This window comes from Nicotiana tomentosiformis, chromosome 12 (genome assembly GCF_000390325.3).
Source record: "Nicotiana tomentosiformis chromosome 12, ASM39032v3, whole genome shotgun sequence".
Lineage (NCBI taxonomy): Eukaryota > Viridiplantae > Streptophyta > Magnoliopsida > Solanales > Solanaceae > Nicotiana > Nicotiana tomentosiformis.
The window spans coordinates 115,611,839-115,635,500 of NC_090823.1; the positions used below are offsets into that span (position 1 = coordinate 115,611,839).

Below are 23,662 nucleotides of genomic sequence, written 5' to 3' on the forward strand. Positions count from 1 at the left end.
AACCAAGTTAATTTTTTTAGAATGCGTAAGATTAAAATTTAAGAACAAACTATTTATTCACTTTTCTTTTTTTCTTGACTGTTGATTTAGCAATTGATACCAATCCCTCGGGGGATAGGTAATACTACTAATTAACAGCAAAGAAGAGATAGGAAAAAAGATTCTTAAATCAGACGAACTTTTTTACTTTCCCTATTCTAATCTATTTATTTTTCCTCTACATTGATTAGTTGTTAGTAAATTTTAAAAGGGTCGTTAGGGTTTCATTCTTTACTCTATTCGTGGGGTGGATTCTGGAGCTAATGTACGGAGGTCCTCGATATTTTTCTAATTTCTCTATCTGGTGAGTGCCTTTTTGCTTATACCCAGTTCGACTTTTCCCTTTCTTTTTGTTTTTTTGGCCCTGCTCGTTTGATTATTCGTTGATTTTGGGGATTAGGGTTATCTTTGACATCAAAATCTTGTTTTTTTTTTTAAGTGGGTATGTGTAATTTTCTGGATTAAGGTTGTTTTTGAGATCAAAATCTTATTTTTTTCAAGTGGAGTATGCGTAATTTTATGAATTAGGTTGTTATTGAGATCAAAAGCTTTATTTTTCAAGTGGGTTATGGTTATTTTTGAGATTAGAATGTTGCAGTTTCTTGCTAGCTTGTTTTGATCTATGCATGTATTAAAAGTTTGGTGCTTTTGCTCTCCTGGGTTTAATAATATGTTCTCTACATGTATAATAGAGCTTTAGTTTTTTGTTTTTTGGGGCAGGGTTTGCTAAAGGGTTTAGATTGAGGGTACAAGATTATGGTGGAGTGGATTTTGGCTGCTGTAGGAAGATACTCTTTGAAGGTGTGAATCTATAGTTTTAGAAAAGGAGAGCCAGGTTAAAAGTGATGTTTCATAATCAAGGAGCTTCTAGACAAAATTGCAGTCTTCTTGCAGTAGTATGTGGGAAAACTACTGAATATGATCAGAAGCCAGATGTAAAAGATGGTAAGCCGAGATATTGCTTCCCGGAGATTGTGTCATCAGGGCGTTTGGAGGTAGGTATCGTTCTTAAATTGTTTTGTATCTAATTTAACATGTTTTTGGTTGATACCTCTCATTAGGAGGTTCATCATCGGCCTGGCTAGTGAGCTGGTTTCTTACGTCACTTATCATTTGCTAAATGTAGGTGCAACTTTTGAAAAACCCCAGTACGGATGAATTTCGTAAAGTTTTAGATTCGTGGCAGCCAAATATTGTGTATTTGCAAGGAGAACGTCTTTCGAATGATGAAGTTGGTTCCCTTATTTGGGGAGGTGTTGATATGTCTTCTGTGGAAGCCATTTCTGGACTTTTTAGTGCCACGCTGCCAACCGCTGTATGTGACTTTCCTTCCTTAGTTCTGTTCAGGAGAATTTGTGCTAGTAGTGTATTTTCTTGTGTTTCCCTTGGTCTGATGTTTTCTGAAATTTTATTAATTGCATTGAACAGTTCATGTAATTCTGCTTTGGTATTTCATGTTTTTTTGTCAGCCATTACCAAGTTATTGGATTTTAATACGTCTTGGATAATTTTGTCAAGAAAATAATACACAAATGGACACCTCCACATGCATGGTTTTGTAAGGCTGGTCCCCTAACTTCGCGATTTCCCTAATAAACACCTTAAGTTGATTAGAACACATGTATTAAACACAGCTGACCCGCATTTCCTCAATTACGCTGATGTAGATAACACATCGCTAGCCAATGAAGGTTGGATAATGATAATTTAGCATTACTTCAATGAAGGTTGTTTTTGTAGTGATGTTTTCAGTCTAGCAGTTGAGATCATGAGATTATGGTTGTTTGTGCATTAATATGTTGGATTGTGTCTTGTGTACACATTGGTGTTTGTTCCTCTAACCGGTGATGTAAATGATATAACTACTATTGTCGTAGCAAGATAGAATTCAAGGTAGTTATCCAACAACAAAAAAGAAAAAGAATTCAAGGTTTAAATGGCTTATTGAAATATCTAATAATCAGTAGTGCACTTAATTAAAAATGGCTTAGAAATAAAAGCCAAGTCACCTTTTAGTGGTTAAGTTAAGGTGTTTTCTGCTGAAGATTCAATTATTTTGAAATGTTCCAATGGTTGAATTACACTTGTAGTAATTGGACAGGAAATTGTGTTAGTATGAGTTCTTCTGTTGTTTACTTAATGATCCAATTACAGGTCTACTTGGAGCTCCCAAATGGAGAAAACTTGGCTGAAGCTTTTCATGCTAAGGTGAGACATTGCCTTGATTCGTTCAATCATCTGATGATCTGGTCAAATCTCCTGATTTAAACTTTCTGGATGGTTCTTTTGGTTCCACCAATATGTTCATATTTGTAGGGTGTTCCGTATGTGATGTACTGGAAGAGCGCATTTTCCTGCTATGCAGCATCCCATTTTCGGCAGGCATTCTTATGTGTGGCACAGAGGTATTCTTACCGTTGACTCAAGCTGTACAGTTATTTGATGCATTATTCTGGACTGCCTATGTATTCATTGCTCTTGGTGCCTAGTTCTCTGTGCTAGAGAATAACAGATGTCCTAACAGTTGACTTCAATAATGTGGCCACGCAACCCTTTTACAGAACTATCTACATTTGTACATTCCCATTAAGCCATTTCTTGCTGCTGCTTTGATCATTGTCAAATTTTCCATTCTAATCCTTTCCAAGTCTGCTACATTTGTCCAAGATTTACACTGCACTCTTGTCTAGGTTGATGGTGGCTTAGTGTCAGACTTCACAGAGCTTTTCATATTGATTCTTCTGACATTCTTGACCTTCTGTTTTATTTGAATGTTGCAAGGTCTCTTTTACCTTCTTTAGAGTCTTACATCGTTCAAATAAATACTACTCTGTCTGTCCCATTTTATGTTTTGTATTAAGTGAAAAGACTTTCTTTGGCAAGCTTCAACCGGTGCACCCCATGTTTATTTTCCTCTGTCCCATTTTGTGTGGCACACTTTCATTTTTTAGAAGTATTTTAACTTTAATTTTCAATTGTACCCTTAATAAGATGATTTATAGTCACACAAATATCTATGACTTGATTTGTACCATAAGTTTGAAAAGACTTTCCTTCTTTCTTAGACTCCGTGGCCCGTCAAGCACCGTCACATAAAATGTGACAGATGGAGTAGCTACTTTTGAGTCAGCTGACCATGCAATTTAATTCTTTTCCACATTGCATTGCTCAGAGAGCTAACTGTGATGAAATTTATTCATGATTTAATTTTACATCTGTATGTCTTGAGGATTAAGGAATTGATTCAAGAGGTCTTCTGGTTGTGTCTGCAGTTCAACTTGTCATGTTTGGGATGCTTTCCAACTTGCACATGCATCCTTCAGGCTTTACTGTGTCCGAAACAACCTCATTGTCCCTGAGATGAGCCAGATGGCCAGTGGAAAGCTGGTTCCTCACCTGCTTGGTGATCCTCCCAAAATCAATGTCCCTCCGCCTGAGGCAGGTCCTGAAGATGATGAAGAAAGCAACTCTGATACTCTTCCTGCCATAAAGATCTATGATGATGATGTGAACATGAGGTTTCTCATCTGTGGAACGCCATGCTCACTGGTATGGGATTGGTTTCATGTACTCTTCCTATCACTTCTTTGAGTGATAATGTTCTAATCATTATGTGAACAACTTCCAAGAATATAAATCCATTAATTAATTCAAGTTGAAACAACAATGTGATCCTTTCTTTACGAAATCCTCTGTCGTAAACAAACTCCAAAAAGTTGGATAGTCTATTACAACTGCAAGTTAACAACAATGTGATAATTTCTTTATGAATTGAACTCTCTGAACTTGATCTAAACCATCAAATTAACTCCCTGGACAACTCAAAGAACTTTGAAAAATTAACTATTGCTATGAATGCGATATGTTTGTCAAACTTACTCCTTTTTCCTTACGCGCTTTATGTATTGCTGAAGAATACAGCTTACGCGCGCGTGAGCACACTTATAATATATTCTTCATAGCTTTTCTCCTAAGTTGTATCATGTTATATTTGGTTTGCTTATGTTATGAATGGCTTCTTGTGCTCAGGATGAATGCTTGTTGGGATCTATAGCAGATGGTCTGAATGCCCTCTTAAACATTGAAGTAAGTTACACCAACATTGCCCCTTTTTGTTTCTGTGCAACATATTTTTCATTTCTTGAAGAAACAGCAGCAGTGCTTCCTTGTGATATTGTAACTACTTCAGATGATGGTCATTTGACACCAGTTTCTTTGTTTGAGCTGCTCAGACTTGTCCTCTTTTTGGCTTCCTGCCATCTGGATAAGTGTGTCTGATCACCTTTCTCGTAGAAACTGAATTTTGTGTAACCTGAGCAATGGCACACTTCCACTTTCTGTGGCAGGCTGCTGATATTCTCTTTTCTTGAGCTTAAAGAAATGTTAATGGATGCACCCAAGGGTGTGGTCTTGTTTTGATGAAGTGAGTGAAAACCATGAGAGACCAGGGTTCAAATCCTAGTAGAGACAAAAACGCTAGGTGATTTTTTTTTATCTGCCTAAGCCTTGGTGGACAGAGTTACCTGGTACTTGTTTTAGTGGGAGGTAGCAGGAATTTGGTGTAACAGTTAAGATGCGCGCAAGCTAGCTTGAACACCACCATTTATCAAAAGAAAAAAAGAAAAAAAGGAAAGTGAAAAGGAAACGTTGATGGATCTAAAACTTAAAAGAGATGTTGAAGAGCAGAGGAAGATTTCTTCACTTGAATGATAGATTGATTGATCTCTTCGATGTGGTGTGCGGATGGACAGAAAGAACAATAAATTTATATCTTCTGCTTGTCTATTGAATAATGAGAGAGTAGGATGTTCTTGAAATCACTAAAGTTTTTCTAGGTAAGACGTGATTGAGTACTGAAAAAACTTCTCTTTCTTTTTTTGCTCCAGATGCGAGGGAGTAAGCTGCATAACCGGGTCAGGTATTTTTCAGAATGGGTCTTGTGGTGTTGTAACATTTTATTTTCCAGACCTGCTTCATGGGGTTGTTGTTTTCCTTTTCTGAAGTTTGATGTTGTTGAATGGCATCTTAGAAATTAATCCACCTGTTGATTGCATCTTTAAGACAAGGAAAATTACATGTTTCATAGCTAATTACCTTATTTCTTGTGATGAATCTCTGCTTGGTTTGCTTATTTTTCTTGTGGTTGTCAGTCACCAAGACAGCAACAATATGACACTCCCTGATTAAATTCCTTCAGTTCATGCGTACTCTCTTGTCAAACTTTTGTGCCCTAATATTGCTGCTCTGATGCAGTGCCCTTCCACCACCTCTTCAGGCTGGTGCATTTTCCCGTGGTGTCGTGACCATGCGATGTGATCTGTCGACCAGTAGTTCGGCTCATATCTCACTTCTAGTTTCAGGCAGTGCTCAAACATGTTTTGATGATCTGGTAAATTTAGCAGTATGTTTATGTACAGTTTAATGATCTTTAATAGCCTACCGATGACTGATTGGATGATGTATATTTCCTTGTTAATTCTCAGCTATTAGAGAATCACATCAAAAGTGAAATCATTGAAAGCAGTGGACTGGTTCATGCACTGCCAAGTGATGAGGAAAATAGACCACCTACATCTGAGCCTCGGAGATCAATGTCAGTAGCTTGTGGGTCAGAAGTATTTGAAGTTTGCATGAAGGTTCCTACATGGGCTTCACAGGTTCTTAATTTGCACTGCTTTTTTGTCTCTTTTTTTGTCCCTTGCTGAATTTTCTTGAGCGATACCCCCTTGAGGAGATGCAGGAATCCAATCAATTTGGCTCCAGTTTTTCCTTAAACATAACGGTTAATTTAATCAGTATACATGATTTTACTAAGTTCCCTATCTCTCCTCTTCATATTTGTTTTTATAAAAATTTCCCGATGCTTAGTATGTTAGAGGATAAGTCTACACATTTGATAGTGGATAGTCCAAATACTTGGCTCCACACCATGTTTTAATGTATTGGCTTATCTAGTCGTTGTTCTTCTTCTAAGTTTCCTTAGTCAGCTCTTCATGGTTGTACCAGCAAAGGATTGTGTGCTGAAATAATAACGTACGAGATTGGTGTATATTTGGATACTGGATTAGAGGCTCTGTCATTTATTTGATTTGTAAATGTTGTATGCGATTTGTTGCACTATTGGAAAAGCTGCTCTCTATATTTTAATCAAGGATCACTATTGGTTCTCATATTTTCATTATGGACGGTGTTTACTGCCTGCTTAAGGTTTTAGTTATCCTTTATGACTTGCTTCTTCATGCTCTGTTCTTTTCAGGTCTTGAGGCAATTGGCTCCTGATGTTTCATATCGTAGTTTAGTTGCACTTGGCATTGCTAGCATTCAGGGATTAGCTGTAGCTTCATTTGAGAAAGATGATGCTGAACGGCTTCTTTTCTTCTGCACAAAGCAAGGGCAGGAGGATGGATTTTCCTACGACTTTAAGATTGGCAATCCTCCATCATGGTTAAGACCGCCTGCTCCTAGCAGAAAAAGGCCTAATTTATATCAAGAAACAAGTGCTATTTGTCAAAATGGTTTAGCATCTGGAAATCATTTGGCTGTGAAAGAAGAGAATGAAAGTCGATTAGGGAATGGTGTTGCAACTCCCCTGGTGACTGCTAGACAAAAACTCAAAGTTGCTGCTATGAGGCCCATTCCTCATGTTCGTCATCAAAAAATGCTACCCTTTTCAGGGATTTCAGCAGTGGAGAGCCTTGATGGGAACCAGGTGAAAACTAATCTGCCTATCATTCCTTCCTCAGCTAAGGGCAGCAGTGTTGGAGTAACTCCTGTTACCCATCGGAAGTCAGCATCAAGCTCACATCAGGCTAAGCAAATTATATCCTTGAATCCTCTTCCATTGAAGAAACATGGTTGTGAGCGAAGTCCAATACATGTGTGTTCTGAGGTAAGATAAGGTTTTCCGTTCACATATATTTTCATTCATAACTTTGCTTAAGGAGTGTGATTCCTGTGTCGGATGAAGTCATTTATCTGATCTTACATATTTAACCTGAATTCTTGAAAAAAGACAAACCGTGTATAAATAATTGATTTCATTTAGCTGTTTTTACAGCTTCAGTGAAAATAAGTTGTGGATTTCAAACATTGGGATTTGCGAAGCTTTTCATCTTTCGATGATAATTTGCTACATCCATTTTAGAATATGTGATGAATAGGGGCCTTACAGGAATTTATTTCAATCTGTCAGAAGTATTGCTTTTTTGCGAACTTTTTGTAGTCCTTTAAGATGAGAATCCATTGGCACAAGCTTATGGAATCAAATTATTTTGTTTTCATTACCTGATAGAGGTTTTCCTTTAACACCAAGTGCTTTAAAAATAAATATACTACAGCACGAATGCCTCTTTTTCACTTCACTCTACTGATTGTATTATAACATTATGGATAATTATAATCATTTTTTCATGTCTCTCTTTCTCTTCCCGGCCTATTTACAGGAGGAATTTCTGAAAGATGTAATGCAGTTTTTAATTCTTCGTGGACACACTCGTCTCATTCCTCAAGGTGGCCTTGCTGAGTTTCCAGACGCGATTCTCAACGCCAAACGCCTTGACCTCTTTAACTTGTATAGGGAGGTGAGCTTTCTGGTCTTGTCTTTTTTGCTTATTAAGAGGAACTGTCAGAAATCTGCAAGGGTGCATATCAATATATTTAGTACTGCCTTGCAGAAAAAATGATAAGACTATCAGACATCGTCATTGTAATTTGTAATTTAAATGTTCTTCAGGTGGTTTCAAGGGGCGGCTTTCATGTTGGCAATGGCATCAACTGGAAAGGACAAGTTTTCTCAAAGATGCGAAATCACACAGTAACCAATAGGATGACGGTGAGCCCTCTTACTCAATATGACATACCGTAGCCTGTTCTATTCCAAGGACAACTTCTTGACTAAGCATGTTTCTCTCTCTGAACTAAAGGGTGGATTAGTGATAGCTACTTGTAAACCTTAAAATTGCTTGGGATGTGACCCTAGATCTTTCATATACTTGGACCTGGTTGAGAGAAATGTATGTTTGCTTATGTTCAAGTTTTGTGGATGCCTTGTACTTTCGCGTATGAACTATGTTACTGGAGGATCTTTACCTTCTCATTTTCAATACCTTGGGGCTCGTTTGGTACGAGGGATAAGGGATAATTAAACCCGGGATTAAATTTGAGATGAGCTTATCCCACGTTTGATTGGGATAAAATCGCGGTATAGCTAATCCCGGGATTGTAGTTATTTTTATCCCTATGGGAGGGTGGGATAACAATTAATCCCGGGATAATTAATCATGGGATAACTTGTTTCCCAACCAAATGACCCTTTAGTATTTTTTGTATACCTGTGGAAACTTGAACAGCTCTTTTAACACAATAATTTCTTGAACCCAGGGTGTTGGGAATACACTTAAAAGACATTACGAGACTTATCTTTTGGAGTACGAATTGGCCCATGATGATGTGGATGGAGAGTGCTGCTTGTTATGTCACAGGTCAATTCCCTTTCGTTTTGTTTTTGAATGATGCAAGTTGTCAAATGTCTCTTTGCTGGCTGTATAATGGTTATCTAACATGATGTTTCTTGTGTTCCTACAGTAGTGCTGCTGGAGATTGGGTCAACTGTGGGATTTGTGGTGAGTGGGCGCATTTTGGCTGTGACAGAAGACCAGGTCTTGGTGCCTTCAAGGTACCGTGTTTATCTCCATCACTTCTTTCGCCTAAACCTTTTTAAGAGGAGTTCTGATGTGAAGTATGGTTTCTTTCTTGTTGGTTTTTTTTGGCAGGACTATGCAAAGACAGATGGACTGGAATACATATGTCCACAATGCAGCGTTACAAATTTTAAGAAGAAAGTGCAGAGAACTACGAATGGATATTCCTGAGCCTAAGCCTAAGCCTAATGGCTTCAGTACCACAATTATTGGGTTCTGCTGATCCTAATTCATTTTATACATCTTAGAACATCATCTGTTTTTTGCTGAGAAATTAGTTGAGCTTGTATTACATAGGCATTAGCTGTGTTCTGGACGGACAGAGCAAGACACATATACTGAAGAGAAGTGAAAAGGCCAAAAGAAATTGGAAGGCGGAGACCGAGGAAGTGCTGTTGTTATTAGGAAGAGCTCTGGAGCTCTAGATATATAGGGAAAGAGATGAAGTCTGGAGGGGTTGGCTGCATCTCATGGCAAGTCTTTGTAATATATAATCCTCATGTGAGAGGATATGACATGTTGTAGCTTTCTTGGTGGAATTAATTTTTCTAAAATTCCACAAATCTCTTCACTATATCTCTTTCCCAGCCTCAGTTTGCTTCTTTACTTTTTCTTTCCTTGCACTTGACACTTGCTTTCTTTTTCTAGTCTTTGTTTGTCTATTTATTTTGATCATTTAAAATTCTCATAGGATGCAAGTGAGAACACAACAAGTTCAAGTTTTGAAGTAGCATAGTAATAGCATAGGCTACTCATTTTTCGGCCCTGTAATTGAAAAATAGTCACTGTTATGGAAGTTTTAACTTTTACAAGTGAAATTCCTTGAATACTATGCTGGAGTTTCACATGTAAATATTGGGAAAACTTACACAAATGTCCCAAATAAGTCTCAACTTACCAAACTTTAGCCATTAGTCATAGATTTTCCAAAACTAGCCAAACACATAATAATTGGAAAACCAAATAAATAAGGTTCTTTCTCTTAAAGAACCACATGCAAAAATCACATTCCATATTTTTAAGCGTGATTAGCAACATTAGGTACAAGACGAAAAGGAAATTTCATGGATGAGGTAGCAAATAAGGTGATGAAATACCAAAAAAAAAAAAAAAATTCCAAAATCTAAGCAAAAAAGGAACTTTTTCAATGGGTATAGTTGAAATTCATTGAAAACATATAGATAAGTCAATATACAAAATTTGAGGAAGATTGGAGATGATTTGGACTGGTTTTGTATCAAAATTCGTAATTAAATCGAGTTCAAATTTTTTTTTCTGCGACACATGTATCAAACATGTATCACACATGTATCAAACATGTATCACGCATGTATCCCACACACATGTATACATGGATATACATGATATACACAATTGATACAAATATGATACACAAATGATACACAGTGTGATACACATATCATTTTTTTTCATGTTGTTTTTACTTCGAATTTTCAATTCAAACCACATCAAACTTCACCAAATCATCCCAAAACTGAGATTCAAGCTCCTTAAAATGTACCCAGTCTATTCTAATAACACCCACTCAAAAGAAAGCAAAAATTTAACATTTTTTTGCTACAAATAGCTAATTGGCTAATATTAGTAATATTTGACTAATATTAGTAATATTTTATGAATTGGCTAATTTTTATAATGAACTACTTATAAATGGACATAGCTGGTAGTTTCCTAAATAAATATTGCATCTCCATGTCAATGGCTATTCTTCAATTTCAGGGGCTAAAACTCACTGTCCATTCATCATTTGAGGGTTGGTGTTGATATAATACTTAGAGCATATTGTCTGACATTAGAAAATTATTTGAGTACTACTATAAGTCATTAATTTTGTAGTTAAAAAAATGAGAAAGCATAACCAAAGAAAAATTACTCCCACTCCCAAAAGAATGTAAGGATTTCAGCACTGCATCTAATCTTTTCTATGAATTCAGACGTAGGTTTTTTTATTTTTTCTAAAATAAAGATTACAAATTCACGAACTACATAAGCTGTACTACCAATTACGTGTAGTTTAAAATATTTGGAAATAATTAAAGATTTTTTTCCCTATAATTAAAGAAAAATTGTTTGACTCTCAATACTAATAACGTCCTTCTTTTCGGGACAAATGAGTATTTTGACTCTACAAACAATAATGTCACTGTACTTTTTTGATAGATGCAGTGTGATTGTGCTGTGGAATTATGAGTATAGAGATTTATATGTAGAGCTTATTTACATAGTGAGAAATGTAGACTCAACCTAATTAACCTTAAAATGTCTAATTATGTTTTTTGGGGGACTAACAAATAGGCATAGAATCACGTTACCAAATGATTTTTACGTGTGTATCCGATGAGGGTATTTTTTGGCTTATCTATACGTTTGGTGAACATACAAAGTACTTATAAGCTAAAATCAATCATAAGTTGGTTATCCCCAACTTATAGTTTTTCAGCTTATAAGCATTTTTAATTTGACAAAGAGTTTTACTAATTTATCTTTGACAATATTTTTTAATTCATAAAACCTTTTCCCGAAATAATTTTCTAACTTTCTCTTCGTTGCATATTCGTTGTTCATCCTTATCTTTATAAAGAAACTTTTTAATTTTTTATAAAAAAAATTAAGGGTATTTTAGTCATCAAACAAAAGAACAGCTTTTCATCACTTTTTTTCCCTCAAACATATGAACTATTTATTATCAGTTTTAGCTCTTCTATCCAAAATTATCACCTACAAACAATCAACAAATCTTTAATTTGTAATTAAGGCAACAGCCCACAGCTACGCATTCAATTACTCCTAGAATAGTCTACATCATTCAATATCACAAATTTCTTTTATTCAAGGATTATCACATGACCAGCTTTAGTGCATTTAATTTGTGTTTTACATTACAACTAATGTAGGAATAATGTTGAAAAAAATATCTCATTGGAAAAGTCTTGATTAGGTCTATATTTTCTTTTAATCACAATGAAACCCAAATTACTTGAAAAATTCCTGGTAGGGATTGGAATTATTTGCTTAAAAACTACTACAACAACAATAACAACAAAAAACTCATTTGAATCCGATCAGTGGGGTCTTAGGAAGGTAGTGTATGCAGACCTTACCCATATCTAGAGAAAGTAGAGAGACTGTTTTCGGTAGATCCCCTGGTTCAAAGAGAGAGGAAAAATGAAGCAAAAGCAATAAGCAATAACATGAGCTATCAAGTTCTAAGAATATCGAAGCAAAAGAAACCATAACTAGTAACAGAAATCTACGACTAAGAAAATACAAAACTAATACTAATACTACTGTTATATGTACAAGGAAAACACTTGACTATCTAACCTCTACCCTAATTCTCAACCTCCACAAACTCCTATCAAGGGCCACGTCTACGATAAACTGAAACGTCTCTATGTCTTGCCTAGGGGTATACATGGACCGGGTTGGTTCGGTTTTTATCAAAACCAAACCAAACCAAACCAACTATATCGATTTGGATTGGTTCGGTTTTGTCGGATTTTTTGGGTTTTCAGTTTTTTTGTTACTTAAATATTATTTTAATCTTATTTTGTTAAATATTTGATAAGTAAATATATATTTAGTAAAAATATAAAAAAATTGACAAACATATTATCGATTAAAATATTCTTATGGGAGAATTCTATTAGTAACACATAATAGTTATTTTTTTAGTCGTGTGACAATAATTTTTCGTTTATGTATACTTTCAGGTTAACCGAATCTAGTAATTAAACATAAAAATCAATATGATACCTAAATATTAGTAATCACTTCACATTCGAAAAAGATATAAGAATTTAATAGATCTTAACATATGATATGAATATGGAAGAACAAAGAGATAAACGCATTTCAGTAACACTTGATAAGAAAGTGATCATACAACCCATTATTTAAGGTCAATAAATATGGAGCACTTCATATTCTATTAAAATTTATATCCCGTAAGAGAATCCCAAATATTTCTAGATATTTTTTAAAGAAAATTTTATATAAAATCTTAAAAGTATATATATAAATAATATATTTATATGTCGGGTTGGTTCGATTTTATTACTCAATACCAAACCAAATCAAATCAAACAAAGTCGGATTTTTTAATCGATTTGATTTGACTTTTGTTTTGATGCAATTTTTCGATTCGGTTTGTACCCCTGTTTTGCCTAATATCATTAAATAGAACCGCATCAAGTTCAAATTTAATACCTCTTGATCTTAACACTGCCACTATATCTTTTGGGCTAAGGTCTCATAGTCTATGATATTTATGACTCAATTATTTAATTTTAAGTATGGAATACGACATTCATTTAGACAGTATAAAAAGAAAAAAAGAAGATAAAAATGTGAAGATTCTTAGCTTGACTAGTTGACTTGACCTCATCCCTATTATTAAATATTTATTTTGTTGAGTATGAATTATTTGGGGGTTTTCCCAATTAGATAGATACTTAGATAGTGAGATCAATTTGATACATATCAATGTTCTTTTTACTACTCCCTCTAGTCATTTTATCTGTCATTTACGATTTTAGTACACTCGTTAAAAAAATGTTTAACATTATTAATTATTATTGTTGTTTACCCTCAAAATCGGATAACAATTAAATTTATAAGTGATTTTAAGGATACACGGATTTATTTGACACAAAGCAGTAAATAAAGATAAATTAAATAAATAAGGATGAAGTAAGCTCAAACCATACGTGGAGGACGATTTAAGCCTTAGTGAAATATTTGCTCTCGATCCGGGTTCGTAACAACAAGCACTAACGAACGAAAGCAAAAGAACTAATAACAGGAAAAATAATGATATATTGCCTTGGAATGCGTGTTACAATGCATTTTATGAATTATCAGACCCCCTTTATATAGTAGGGGAGTCCTACTTTAGGTACAATTCTATAAAAGGTAAAAGATCTCTTGATTCACTGATTACCGGTTCCTTATTGATACGCGCCGAGATCCCTGCCGTAATATTTGGCCGGTCACGGATACTTCGGTCTTCTGTTGGCTATGCTGACAATGTTTCTTCGAAGTCGTTCGAGGCTAGGACCGATTCCGGGACCATGGCTTCGATATTCTCGAAAACATGCGTTCTGCCCCCGAGTTCTAGCCCAGTGAGACTTGGGGTCGATCTTCAGTCCTTTATTGCCATGTCTCAAGCCTGGCTCACCATGTCGGAGGCTAGGATGCACCATGACCTCGATTTCAACCGCATACAGATAGTCCCCTCATTTTTCGGAGAGTAGACGACGAGAAACGACATGAGCTTCCTATTCTTACTTCGATACACCGTGACAGAAATGACAAAACAACAGAAACGTCTCGTCAGTCAAGTTTTAATGGCATTAAATGCCTGTCAGCTGCCGGTCGGCCATTCCTGGATGCGAGCCGCCGCTGAAATACTAAATACCCCTTATTTTGTTCATTTTAACTTTACATCCAAACCTTCTACCCTCGTACCTTAAAGATTTCAATACTTTCTAGCACTTTTACTATAGTTATTTGAGATCCTTTGCAAGAGCTCTTGTCCATCTTCAACTCAAGCCAACAAGTACAATCCTTCAACTTCCTTTCCTTCTCCATTTTTCCTCCTTTTTCTAAAGAAATGGTAAAAAATTCTAAAACCGTTCCCCAGAGAGAAGCCCCTTCTACTTCGCGGCCGGCTACTGAAGCCGAGGAGATTGTTTCACACGCTGCCGTCGACGAACCAGTACCTGAACCCCCTTTGAAAATGTTCATCCCCAGAGGATGCTCGGTCAACGACGATTTCAAGGTTGAAAAACCTTCCTCCGTACAAGGCCGGTGTGAGGAGGTCTCGAGATACATCTGCTCGATAACTGAAGAAGTCCTCCCTACGGTCCGAAAAGACTGCAACTGGGCCGATAAGGGCATAGTGATCCCTGACCTCGATGAAGCCATTACCACCCATGTCGAGGGATACAAAAGTATTTACACTTATCTCTTTACATTGGGCCCGATGGACCTGGTCATCATAGATTTCTGTAAAGGGTACGAGGTATGCTTCAGTCAGATTCATCCTTCGCTCTGGAGGATCGTGATCCTCCTCCGGCTCTTCGTGAGCAGAATCGATGGGTGCTCATTACCCATCGACCATCTTCTACGCTTGTACAATCCCCAAATCTTTCGGGGGAGGGGGGGACTGATAAAGCTAGTGCGCCGGGCCAGCAAAGCCCAGTTCTCAAGTATTGATGAAGACCAGGATCGGGGTTGGCAAGGTCGCTGTGTCCGAGTGAGGACTTCAAACCTGATCCCAGCTGAGTGCATGCCATTCCCCGAGAAGTGGAATACATCACGTAAGTACAATTTTACTTTCGAAAGTCGATTTTATACTTATTTCCTTCTTTCTTATCGGTATTTTGTGGTGGTGCAGCCATCGCTCGGGTCCCGAATGTTGTTCCTCGACTCAAAGAGTGGGTTGAGGGTATCGTATCACAGATGCCCTACTCCGAGCGCTCATGGCGCAAGCTCTCGAAGGGCTGTTGGAAGGCCCGTTCCCATGGTGAGACTCCTTTCCTGAGTAGGTAATATTTGGATTCCTCTTTTATCATTAAGTCCTCACTCCTTTTACTTATTTTTGCAGGTTTATCTGAGGATGCCGAACTTAGGCCTCCATCTGGTGACGAGAACTTACCTGCCGATTCCCATGTTTCAAGGCAGGCCAAAGAGAAGAAAAGAAAAAGGGTTTCGAGTTCCCCAAGCTCGGAGAAAAAGAAAACAAGAAGGAGGCTGGTGCGTAAGCCAAAAGAAGGCACCAGTGCGCGAGCACCACTTCCAAATTCGCTCTACCGGCTGAGAGATGAATCCAAAGAAGAAGAAGCCTTTGTCATGATGGCCCGCGTGCCGTCGTAGCTCGAAGGGAAATGGGCCTCTGAACTAGAGAACCTCGAGGCCGACCTGCCTCAAGCTAAGGAGGTCGATGAGGAGGCTGGGGCTGAGGCTTCCCGGGATGCGGGAAGTGCCCCAAAGGAAGCACTCGGTGTGATAGACATCACCGAATCACCCTCGTTTACTGAGTCCATGTATAATGAGGCCTAAACGGTGAAAGAGCGTCCCAACGAGGGGGCCCATGGAGCGGACAACCCCTTTCGCGGATTTTTTGATGGTGTGGATTCCACCGCCACGGAGGACGTCACCGGATTGGGTGACTTAGAGGTACCAAAGAAGAGTCCATCTTCGGGAGCAAGTGGGTCTTCCTCGAGCGTGAATCTGATTAACTGGCTCCCAACTCCGAGTGTGGATCCTGACCAGAAGCGATCCATCATCATCTCTGTTTCAGATGATGCCCGAGTCCTCTCCGCCCCCGTAAGGGTGGCCAGTTACCTTTGGTGCCTGGTGACCGAGGAAGACCGAGCCAAGATGAGCGAGGTGGACGCGCCCTGCCATTTTAACGAAGCATAACATGCGCTGAACTGGGTAACTTCAGATATCTCTCGATGCTTCAATTTCTCCTTTTGTAGTCAGACTAATGCATAGATAATCCTAACATTTTTCTTTGTATTTGTAGGCCTCAGTGCTTACCATGAAACTTTTCTTGAGTATCGGGACGAGCTAAACCAGCTTGAAGCCGAAATTCGAGGGCTCATTGAGAAGAGAGATACCTACAAACTCCTCAGTGAGCAACGTGAAGGAGAGGCTAAGAGCCTTCGAGTTGAGATGGAGGTGGTTTAGAAGGAACACGCCGACCTGGTTGAACAAGTAAAATATTTGAAGTTAGTGACGATGAGCTAAACACGATGATTAATGGTCTAAACCCGCAGGTCCAATAGAAGATCGATCAGATCGACCAACTCCGAGCCGAGATGGATGCAATCAAGTTTGAGGCCGAAGAATGGAGAGGCGGGATGGACCGCCTGGCCTCAGAAAAGGATACTGCTCGGGCGCAGTTGACCTCGGCAGAGGTCCAGCTTCAGGAGACAAAGGAAAAGGCCAAAGGACAGGCCCAAAAAATTGAGGAGCTCCAGTCTCAGCTAAGCCCGGTCGTCTCTAATTGAGAAACCCTTGCCAAGGAGCTCAAAGTAGCTAAGTCGGTGGTTGAAGTGACCAAAGCTGATGCCGACGAGATGGTGGACCACTATAGGGCTGACGCCGAGGCAGCCCAGGACCGCTTAAGGGCCATGGTCGAATACACGAAGTGGCAGTCCCAAAGGGAGGCCCTCGAAGAGATTCATGCTCGGGGTTTTGATATGTCAGCCAAGATCGCGGACGCTAAGGGGTTTGAGGCCGAGGCCATGAAGTTGGCGTACCCCGAGGATGAATAAGACTTCGATGGATCGGGCGGATCCGAGGATGGAGGAGACTCCAATGGTCCCGGTGAATAGGCGGGCTCTGGTGGAGACCAAGCCATTTTAAGTACTTTGTATATTTTTCTTTGTTTTTGTATTTTGCACTTTTGTACCTTTTTTGTCAAGGCCATTTGGCCTTTGTAAAGATCTTTTCATATATATGTGTAGAAGGCTCTTTTTTCCCTTCGATAGTTTTTAAGCTCGTTTCTTTTTGCTTTGTTCTTTATGACTGCAAAGATATCGAAATGTCTTAGCATGTAATAATCAGGTCTTGTTCGGAAGTTCGAACATGCCTTTCTTTCGGTATTATTTTGTTTACGATTCGTGGGGGATCGGTATGACCGGAAGATTTCCCCAAAATACTTAGAACTTTTTAGATGATAATTTTACCGAGGGTAGTCTTTTGAACCGGTTTAGAAATTTTGAAGGCCTTATTTTTTGTTACGGGTCTCGGACGTCTCTGAGCCATTTTAGTATGGCCGTAGCCCTTTTAGTTCGGGTGTCGCCCAATGGGCTTGTTACCCCGAGTTATCTGGGCTTGCCCAAGATTACAGTCCCCGAATGGGGATGGCCGTAGCCGTTAAGGTTCTGGAGCTGCCTAATATGTCTTGTGCCTCCGAGCTCTGATAGCCTGGGCCGTACGAGTTTGTCTTTGGACGGAATTCCCCGAGTGAGAGCGATCCTTTGAACCCGGATAAAGGCGGCCCTTGGGATTGATATCTTTAGGGGATCGAATATAGGAAATTCCTTAGGAGGAAACATTTTTTAAGGGATAAAATATTTATCCACAAGGTAGAAACTTCTTTTTATTTCTGTGCGTAATATATATGATTACACATGTGTACAAGCTTTATTTCAGGGCTCGAGCAGTCTATGTGGGCACGGTTCATTTTACCGTTTGACCCTTACAGTAAATCCTATCGATCGAGCTGAGACTATTCGATCACAAAGCTTCCTTCCTTGATAAAGTTATTATCCAAGGATGATGCACCCCAGTGTTTGAGGACGATCATAGAGAAGTATCGAATACTATTGTCGTGATCTTCAACACAGGTTCGTAGCCGGCCTTCAATTCTAAGTTAGCACGATTTACTGTTGCCTCGTTAAAAACCTTGCCGGAAAACCCATTTGGGACAAAATCGGTTCAAGGGAAAAAGAGTGCAACGTGTGCTTTTAGGCCTAAAAATTATGTCGTTCTTTGACGGTCATCTGCAAGTGTTAGTTCAAAATGCAAATAAGTAAAAGGAATGAATGGGGTCGTACCTTAGCAGTAGTATCGCTTCAAGTGAGTTATGTTCTAGTTGTTCGGTAGTAGCTCACCGTTCATTGTTCCGAGTTTGTATGATCCCTTTTTGGTGATCTCGATAATTTGATAAGGACCTTCCCAGTTCGGCCCCAACTTCCCTTCGTTCAGATTTCGGGTGCTTAGCGTGACCTTCCTTAACACTAAGTCCCTGACATTAAAATGTCGAAGGTTGGATCTTCGATTGTAATACCTCTCGATCCACTATTTTTGGGCGGCCAGCCGAACAAGCGCGGCTTCACACCTTTCATCTATGAGATCCAGGTTCGTATTCATGGCTTCGTCGTTTGATTCTTTAGTTGCATATCAAAATATGAGACTCGGTTCTCCGACTTCGATCGGTATTAGAGCTTTGGCGCCGTAAACCACCGAGAACGGGGTGGCCTCTGTACTGGACTTCGATGTCGTACGGTATGTCCACAGGTTTTTGGGCAAGATTTCTTTCCATTTTCCCTTGGTGTTAGTCAACCTCTTTTTGAGGTTTTGGAGTATGGTTTTGTTAGTGGACTCTGCTTTTCCATTCCCACTAGGGTGGTAGTGTGTTGATAGGATCCTTTTGATCTTATGGTCCTCAAGAAACTTGCTTACTTTGCTGCCTGCCGATGAACTGTTTCCCATTGTCACACACAATCTCGGTCGGAATTCCAAACCGCATATGATATGGTACCAAATGAAATCGATGACTTCCTTCTCTCTGACCTTCTCATATGCTTGGACTTTCACCCACTTAGAAAAATAGTCAGTCATAAACAATATAAATTGAGCCTTATCGGGTGCCCATGGAAGGGGGACAACGACGTACATCCCCCATTTCATGAACGGCCAGGGTGACAAGACCGAATGCAGCAGCTCCCCGGGTTGATGAATCATCAGAGCATGTCTTTGATATTCATCACATTTTCGTACGAACTCATTCACGTCCTTTTCCAGTCGATCCAGTAGTAGCCGACTCTAATAATTTTTCAAACCAATGATTCGGTGCCTGAATGATTTCCGCAGGTACCTTCGTGAATTTCCCTTAGAACGTACACGGTATCTCCTGGTCCTAGACATATCGTGAGCGGGCTATCGAATGTTCTTCTGAACAGGGTTCCGTCTTCGGACAAGCTAAACCGAGCTGCCTTCGTACGCATGGCCCTCGATTCTTTTGGATTTGAGGGCAATTTTTCTATCTTCAGATATTTTATATATTTGTTTCTCCAGTCCCAAGTTAGGCTCGTTGAGTTTATCTCGGCGTGTCCTTCTTCCACTACCGATCTCATGAGTTGTACGACTGCCCCCGAGTCGAACTCATCATCCTCGACCGAGTTAGCAAGGGCATCTGCCTCACTGTTTTGATCCCGAGGTACATGTTGTAGAGTCCATTCCTTGAACTGATGTAATTTTACTTGCAACTTATCCAGGTACCTTTGCATTCGTTCCTCTCTGACCTCGAACATCCCATTAACCTGGTTCACCAAGAGGAGGGAGTCGCACTTAGCTTCGATCACCTCCGCCCCTAAGATTTTGGCTAGTTCGAGACCTGCAGTCATGGCCTCATATTCGGCTTCGTTGTTAGTCAATTTTATAGTCCTAATAGATTGTCTAACTACATTGCCTGTTGGTGGATTCAATACGATGCCAAGTCCAGACCCTTTTTGCGTTCGAGGCGCCGTCCGTAAAAAGGGTCCAGATCCCTGAAGAAGTCCCCTTTTTCAACAATAGCTCTCTTACGACCTCGGGTATTAGTGCCGGCGTAAAGTCGGCCACAAAGTCTTCCAAAATTTGAGATTTAATGGTGGTCCGAGGCCGATACTCAATATTGTACCCACTAATCTCCATGGCCCATTTGGCCAACCATTCCAAAAGCTCGGGTTTATGCATTACATTTCTCAATGGGTAAGTAGTCACAACGCATATGGGGTGACATTGAAAATATCGTTTCATCTTCCTAGAGGCGCTTAGCAAAGCGAGCGCCAATTTATCTAGGTGAGGGTATCTCGTTTCGGCTTCGCCTAAAGTCCTGCTAACATAGTAAATGGGAAATTGCATACCTTTCTCTTCCCAGACTAGGACTCCACTTACCACTATCTCCGATACTGCCAGGTACAAGTATAGCTGCTCATCTGTCTTCGACATATGGTGTAGCGGTGGGCTCGATAGATATCTGTTAAGCTCCTTCAAGGCCCGCTGGCACTCCGGGGTCCACGAGAAGTTATTCTTCTTTTTCAATAATGAGAAGAACTAGTGGCTCTTGTTGGAAGACCTTGAGATGAAACGCCCCATGGCAGCTATACGTCCGGCTAATGTTTGTACGACCTTCACGTTGTCCACAACAGTGATATATTCGATGGCTTTGATATTATTGGGGTTGATCTCGATTCCCTGATTACATACCATGAATCCGAGGAATTTACCGGATCCGACTCCAAATGCACACTTCTCCGGATTCAGCTTCATATTGTATTTCTTCAATATGCTGAAGGTTTCCTGCAAATTTTTCAAATGGTCCTCTGCTCGCAGGGACTTAACCAACATATCGCCAATGTAAACCTCCATTGATTTTCCAATTTATTCCTCTAACATCTGATTTACTAGGCATTGGTAAGTGGCACCGGTATTTTTTAGCTCGAATGGCATCACGTTATAGCAGTATGTGCCGTACTTAGTAATGAAGAAGGTTTTTTCTTGGTCGCCCGAGTTCATCCGTATTTGGTTGTGCCCAGAATAGGCATCGCGAAAACTGAGGATCTCGTGGATGGCCATTGCATCGATCATGCGATCGATGTTGGGCAGAGGGAAGGAGTCCTTGGGACATGCCTTATTCAAGTCTTTATAGTCTACACATATTCTTAATTTATTCCCTTTTTAGGGGCTACCACTATGTTTTCTAACCAATCCGGGTATTTAAAATCCCGAATGAACCTATTTTAAGGAGTTTAGATACCTCATCCTTGATGAAAGCATGTTTGACCTCGGACTGAGGTCTCCTCTTCTGCTTGATCGGGTGGAACTTCGAGTCCAGGCTTAGCTAGTGAGTGATTATTTCTGGCAGGATCCCTGTCATCAAGGTGGGACCAAGCGAAACAATCTTTGTTAGCTATAAGAAATCGAATGAGTGTTTTCTTGAGCTCGGGGCTTAACCCCGTGCCTAGGTATACCTTTCGATCGGGAAAGTGTTCGATTAATATGACTTGCTCCAGTTCCTCGACCGTTGATTTGGTAGTGTCGGAATCGTTGGGGGCTATGAAATATCTGGGAACTCTTTATTCATCGTCCTCATCTACCCCTTGTTTCTCTGGTTCTGTCGAGGCTGGTATCGGTAATTGCTATTTGTCCTCATCTTTGCCATCGGATTCGGACCCTTCGTTATCGAGAGTGTAGATGTCGGGATTATCTCATCGACCACGAATATTTCCTTGGCACCGATTGTTCCCCGTAAACTATTTTGATTCCTCTGGGTGTTGGGAATTTTAGCACCCGGTGCAGTGTTGAGGGTATTGCTATCATGTTGTGAATCCATGGCCTCCCAAACAAAGCGTTATATCTCATATCTCCTTCGATTACATAGAACTTAGCTTCCTGAATTATTCTGGCGACGTTCACCGGTAATGTTATCTCCCCTTTAGTGGTCTCACATGCCATGTTGAACCCGTTCAGAACTCGGACCGCAGGTACGATATGATCTTGTAGGCCGAGTTGTTCCATGACCCTCGATCTGATGATGTTGGCTGAGCTACCTGGATCAATTAACACACGCTTAACTTGAGATTTATTTATGAGTACCGATATTACCAGTGAATCATTGTGGGGCTGCACGAGTCCCTTCGTTGTTGAAAGACAAGGTTCCTTCCGGTATGTAATCCCGAGTCCGTTTTTCCCTTGTGATGGATACTTTGGTGCGCTTCAGCATCGGCCCCTGGGGTATGTAATCCCGAGTCTGTTTATTAGAATCCCTGTTCCTCAAGTGGTTCTTGGCCCGATTACTCAGAAACTCTCTGAGATGTACGTTGTTGAACAACCGGGCCACCTTCTTTCTTAATTGGTGGCAGTCTTCTGTTATGTGGCCATGAGTGCCGTGATATTTGCACATTAGGTTAGGATCCCTTTGGTCTAGATCAGACTGAAGAGGTCGAGGCCATTTGGTATCTTTGATGCTTCCGATGGCAGATACGATAGCGGCGGCATCGACGTTGAAGTTATACTCTGATAATCTTGGTGCTTCTTTAGGCCCGATGGGCCTGTTGAAGCTGTTTTTCTCATGAGTCCCCGGTTGTTTTGACCTCAGTCATTTCTCTTTTAATTTCTCATAGGGTTCCGTCCATACCCACTGCTTCTTCGATCTCCATTGTACGGCTGATACCGATCCTTGTTTAATAAGGTTCTGACGGGATACACGGAAGGGGCTCCAAGCTGATCATCTTTGACCCTGATTTTCGATTGATACCTGATGGTAGGCTATAATTTTATATTTTGGCCACTAATTGCACTCAAATTCGTTGCACTTTACTAATGTTTGAGCTTTAAATGGTATTAATTGGCACTGATTGTGTATTTTATGCTTCACAGGAGCGATTCAGGGCTACAATGAGGTTATGGAGCGTATTTGAGCTAGTATGGAGCTTTGAAGGCTGAGTAAAAACTTATGGAGTAATTTGGGATTGTGTTCGAGGATCAAAGGACGTTAGCAAACTCAAAAAGAAGAACGAAGAAGGGAGCAGGAAGTTGCCCAGGTGCGCAGCCGCGCACTGGTCGCGCATGACAAGCAGAAACTGGCCAAAGTACACGGCCATATGCGCGGTCATCTGCCCAGGTGCGCGGCCGCGCACGTCTGTCCGGAAAATTATTTCCAAGCCTAATTTGGTAATTTTGTAGGCAACTTCCCTTAACCTATATGAAGCCCAGCTCGTCTAAAAAGAGGGGAGCTGGGATTGTTAGAGCAACTTTGGAGGGAGAAGAAGGACGGAAGCAACGGGAAAGCAAGATATTGGATCCAATTCACTAAATACGAAAGTTTGTTTGAATTTGGGAATTGTAATGTCTTCTTGTTCTTATAATACTTTTGCTATGAATATTTTCTCTGTTATGGAGTAATTTTTTGTAGGGTTATTGACGGATGTTGTGAATTGACTATTGTTTGGGGTGTTATTCTTTGTTAATTGCCCAAAATTATTGAATGAGTATTAATTGAATTGCAAGGTTTATTGTAGTTTTACTTTAATCGGAAGAGAAGTTTTCCTGCTATTTGCATTGTACCATCTTATTTGGGTGGATTTTACGTCTCTTATAGGTAATCGAAAGAGCTTTAA

General features: G+C 39.7%; 1 protein-coding gene across 1 annotated transcript; it reads left to right on the forward strand.

The window, feature by feature from the left end:
• Window positions 1–204: 204 nt before the first annotated feature.
• On the forward strand, window positions 205–9,312 carry LOC104099623 (AT-rich interactive domain-containing protein 4). Its single transcript, XM_009606670.4, has 16 exons — window positions 205–343; window positions 760–1,034; window positions 1,166–1,354; window positions 2,194–2,247; window positions 2,356–2,444; window positions 3,312–3,588; window positions 4,069–4,125; window positions 4,926–4,957; window positions 5,293–5,428; window positions 5,523–5,696; window positions 6,296–6,928; window positions 7,482–7,619; window positions 7,772–7,870; window positions 8,419–8,519; window positions 8,623–8,713; window positions 8,811–9,312. Exons 2-16 carry the CDS (start codon window positions 885–887, stop codon window positions 8,907–8,909), a joined length of 2,319 nt encoding a protein of 772 aa, XP_009604965.1. The 5' UTR covers window positions 205–343; window positions 760–884; the 3' UTR covers window positions 8,910–9,312.
• The last annotated feature ends 14,350 nt before the right edge of the window (window positions 9,313–23,662 follow it).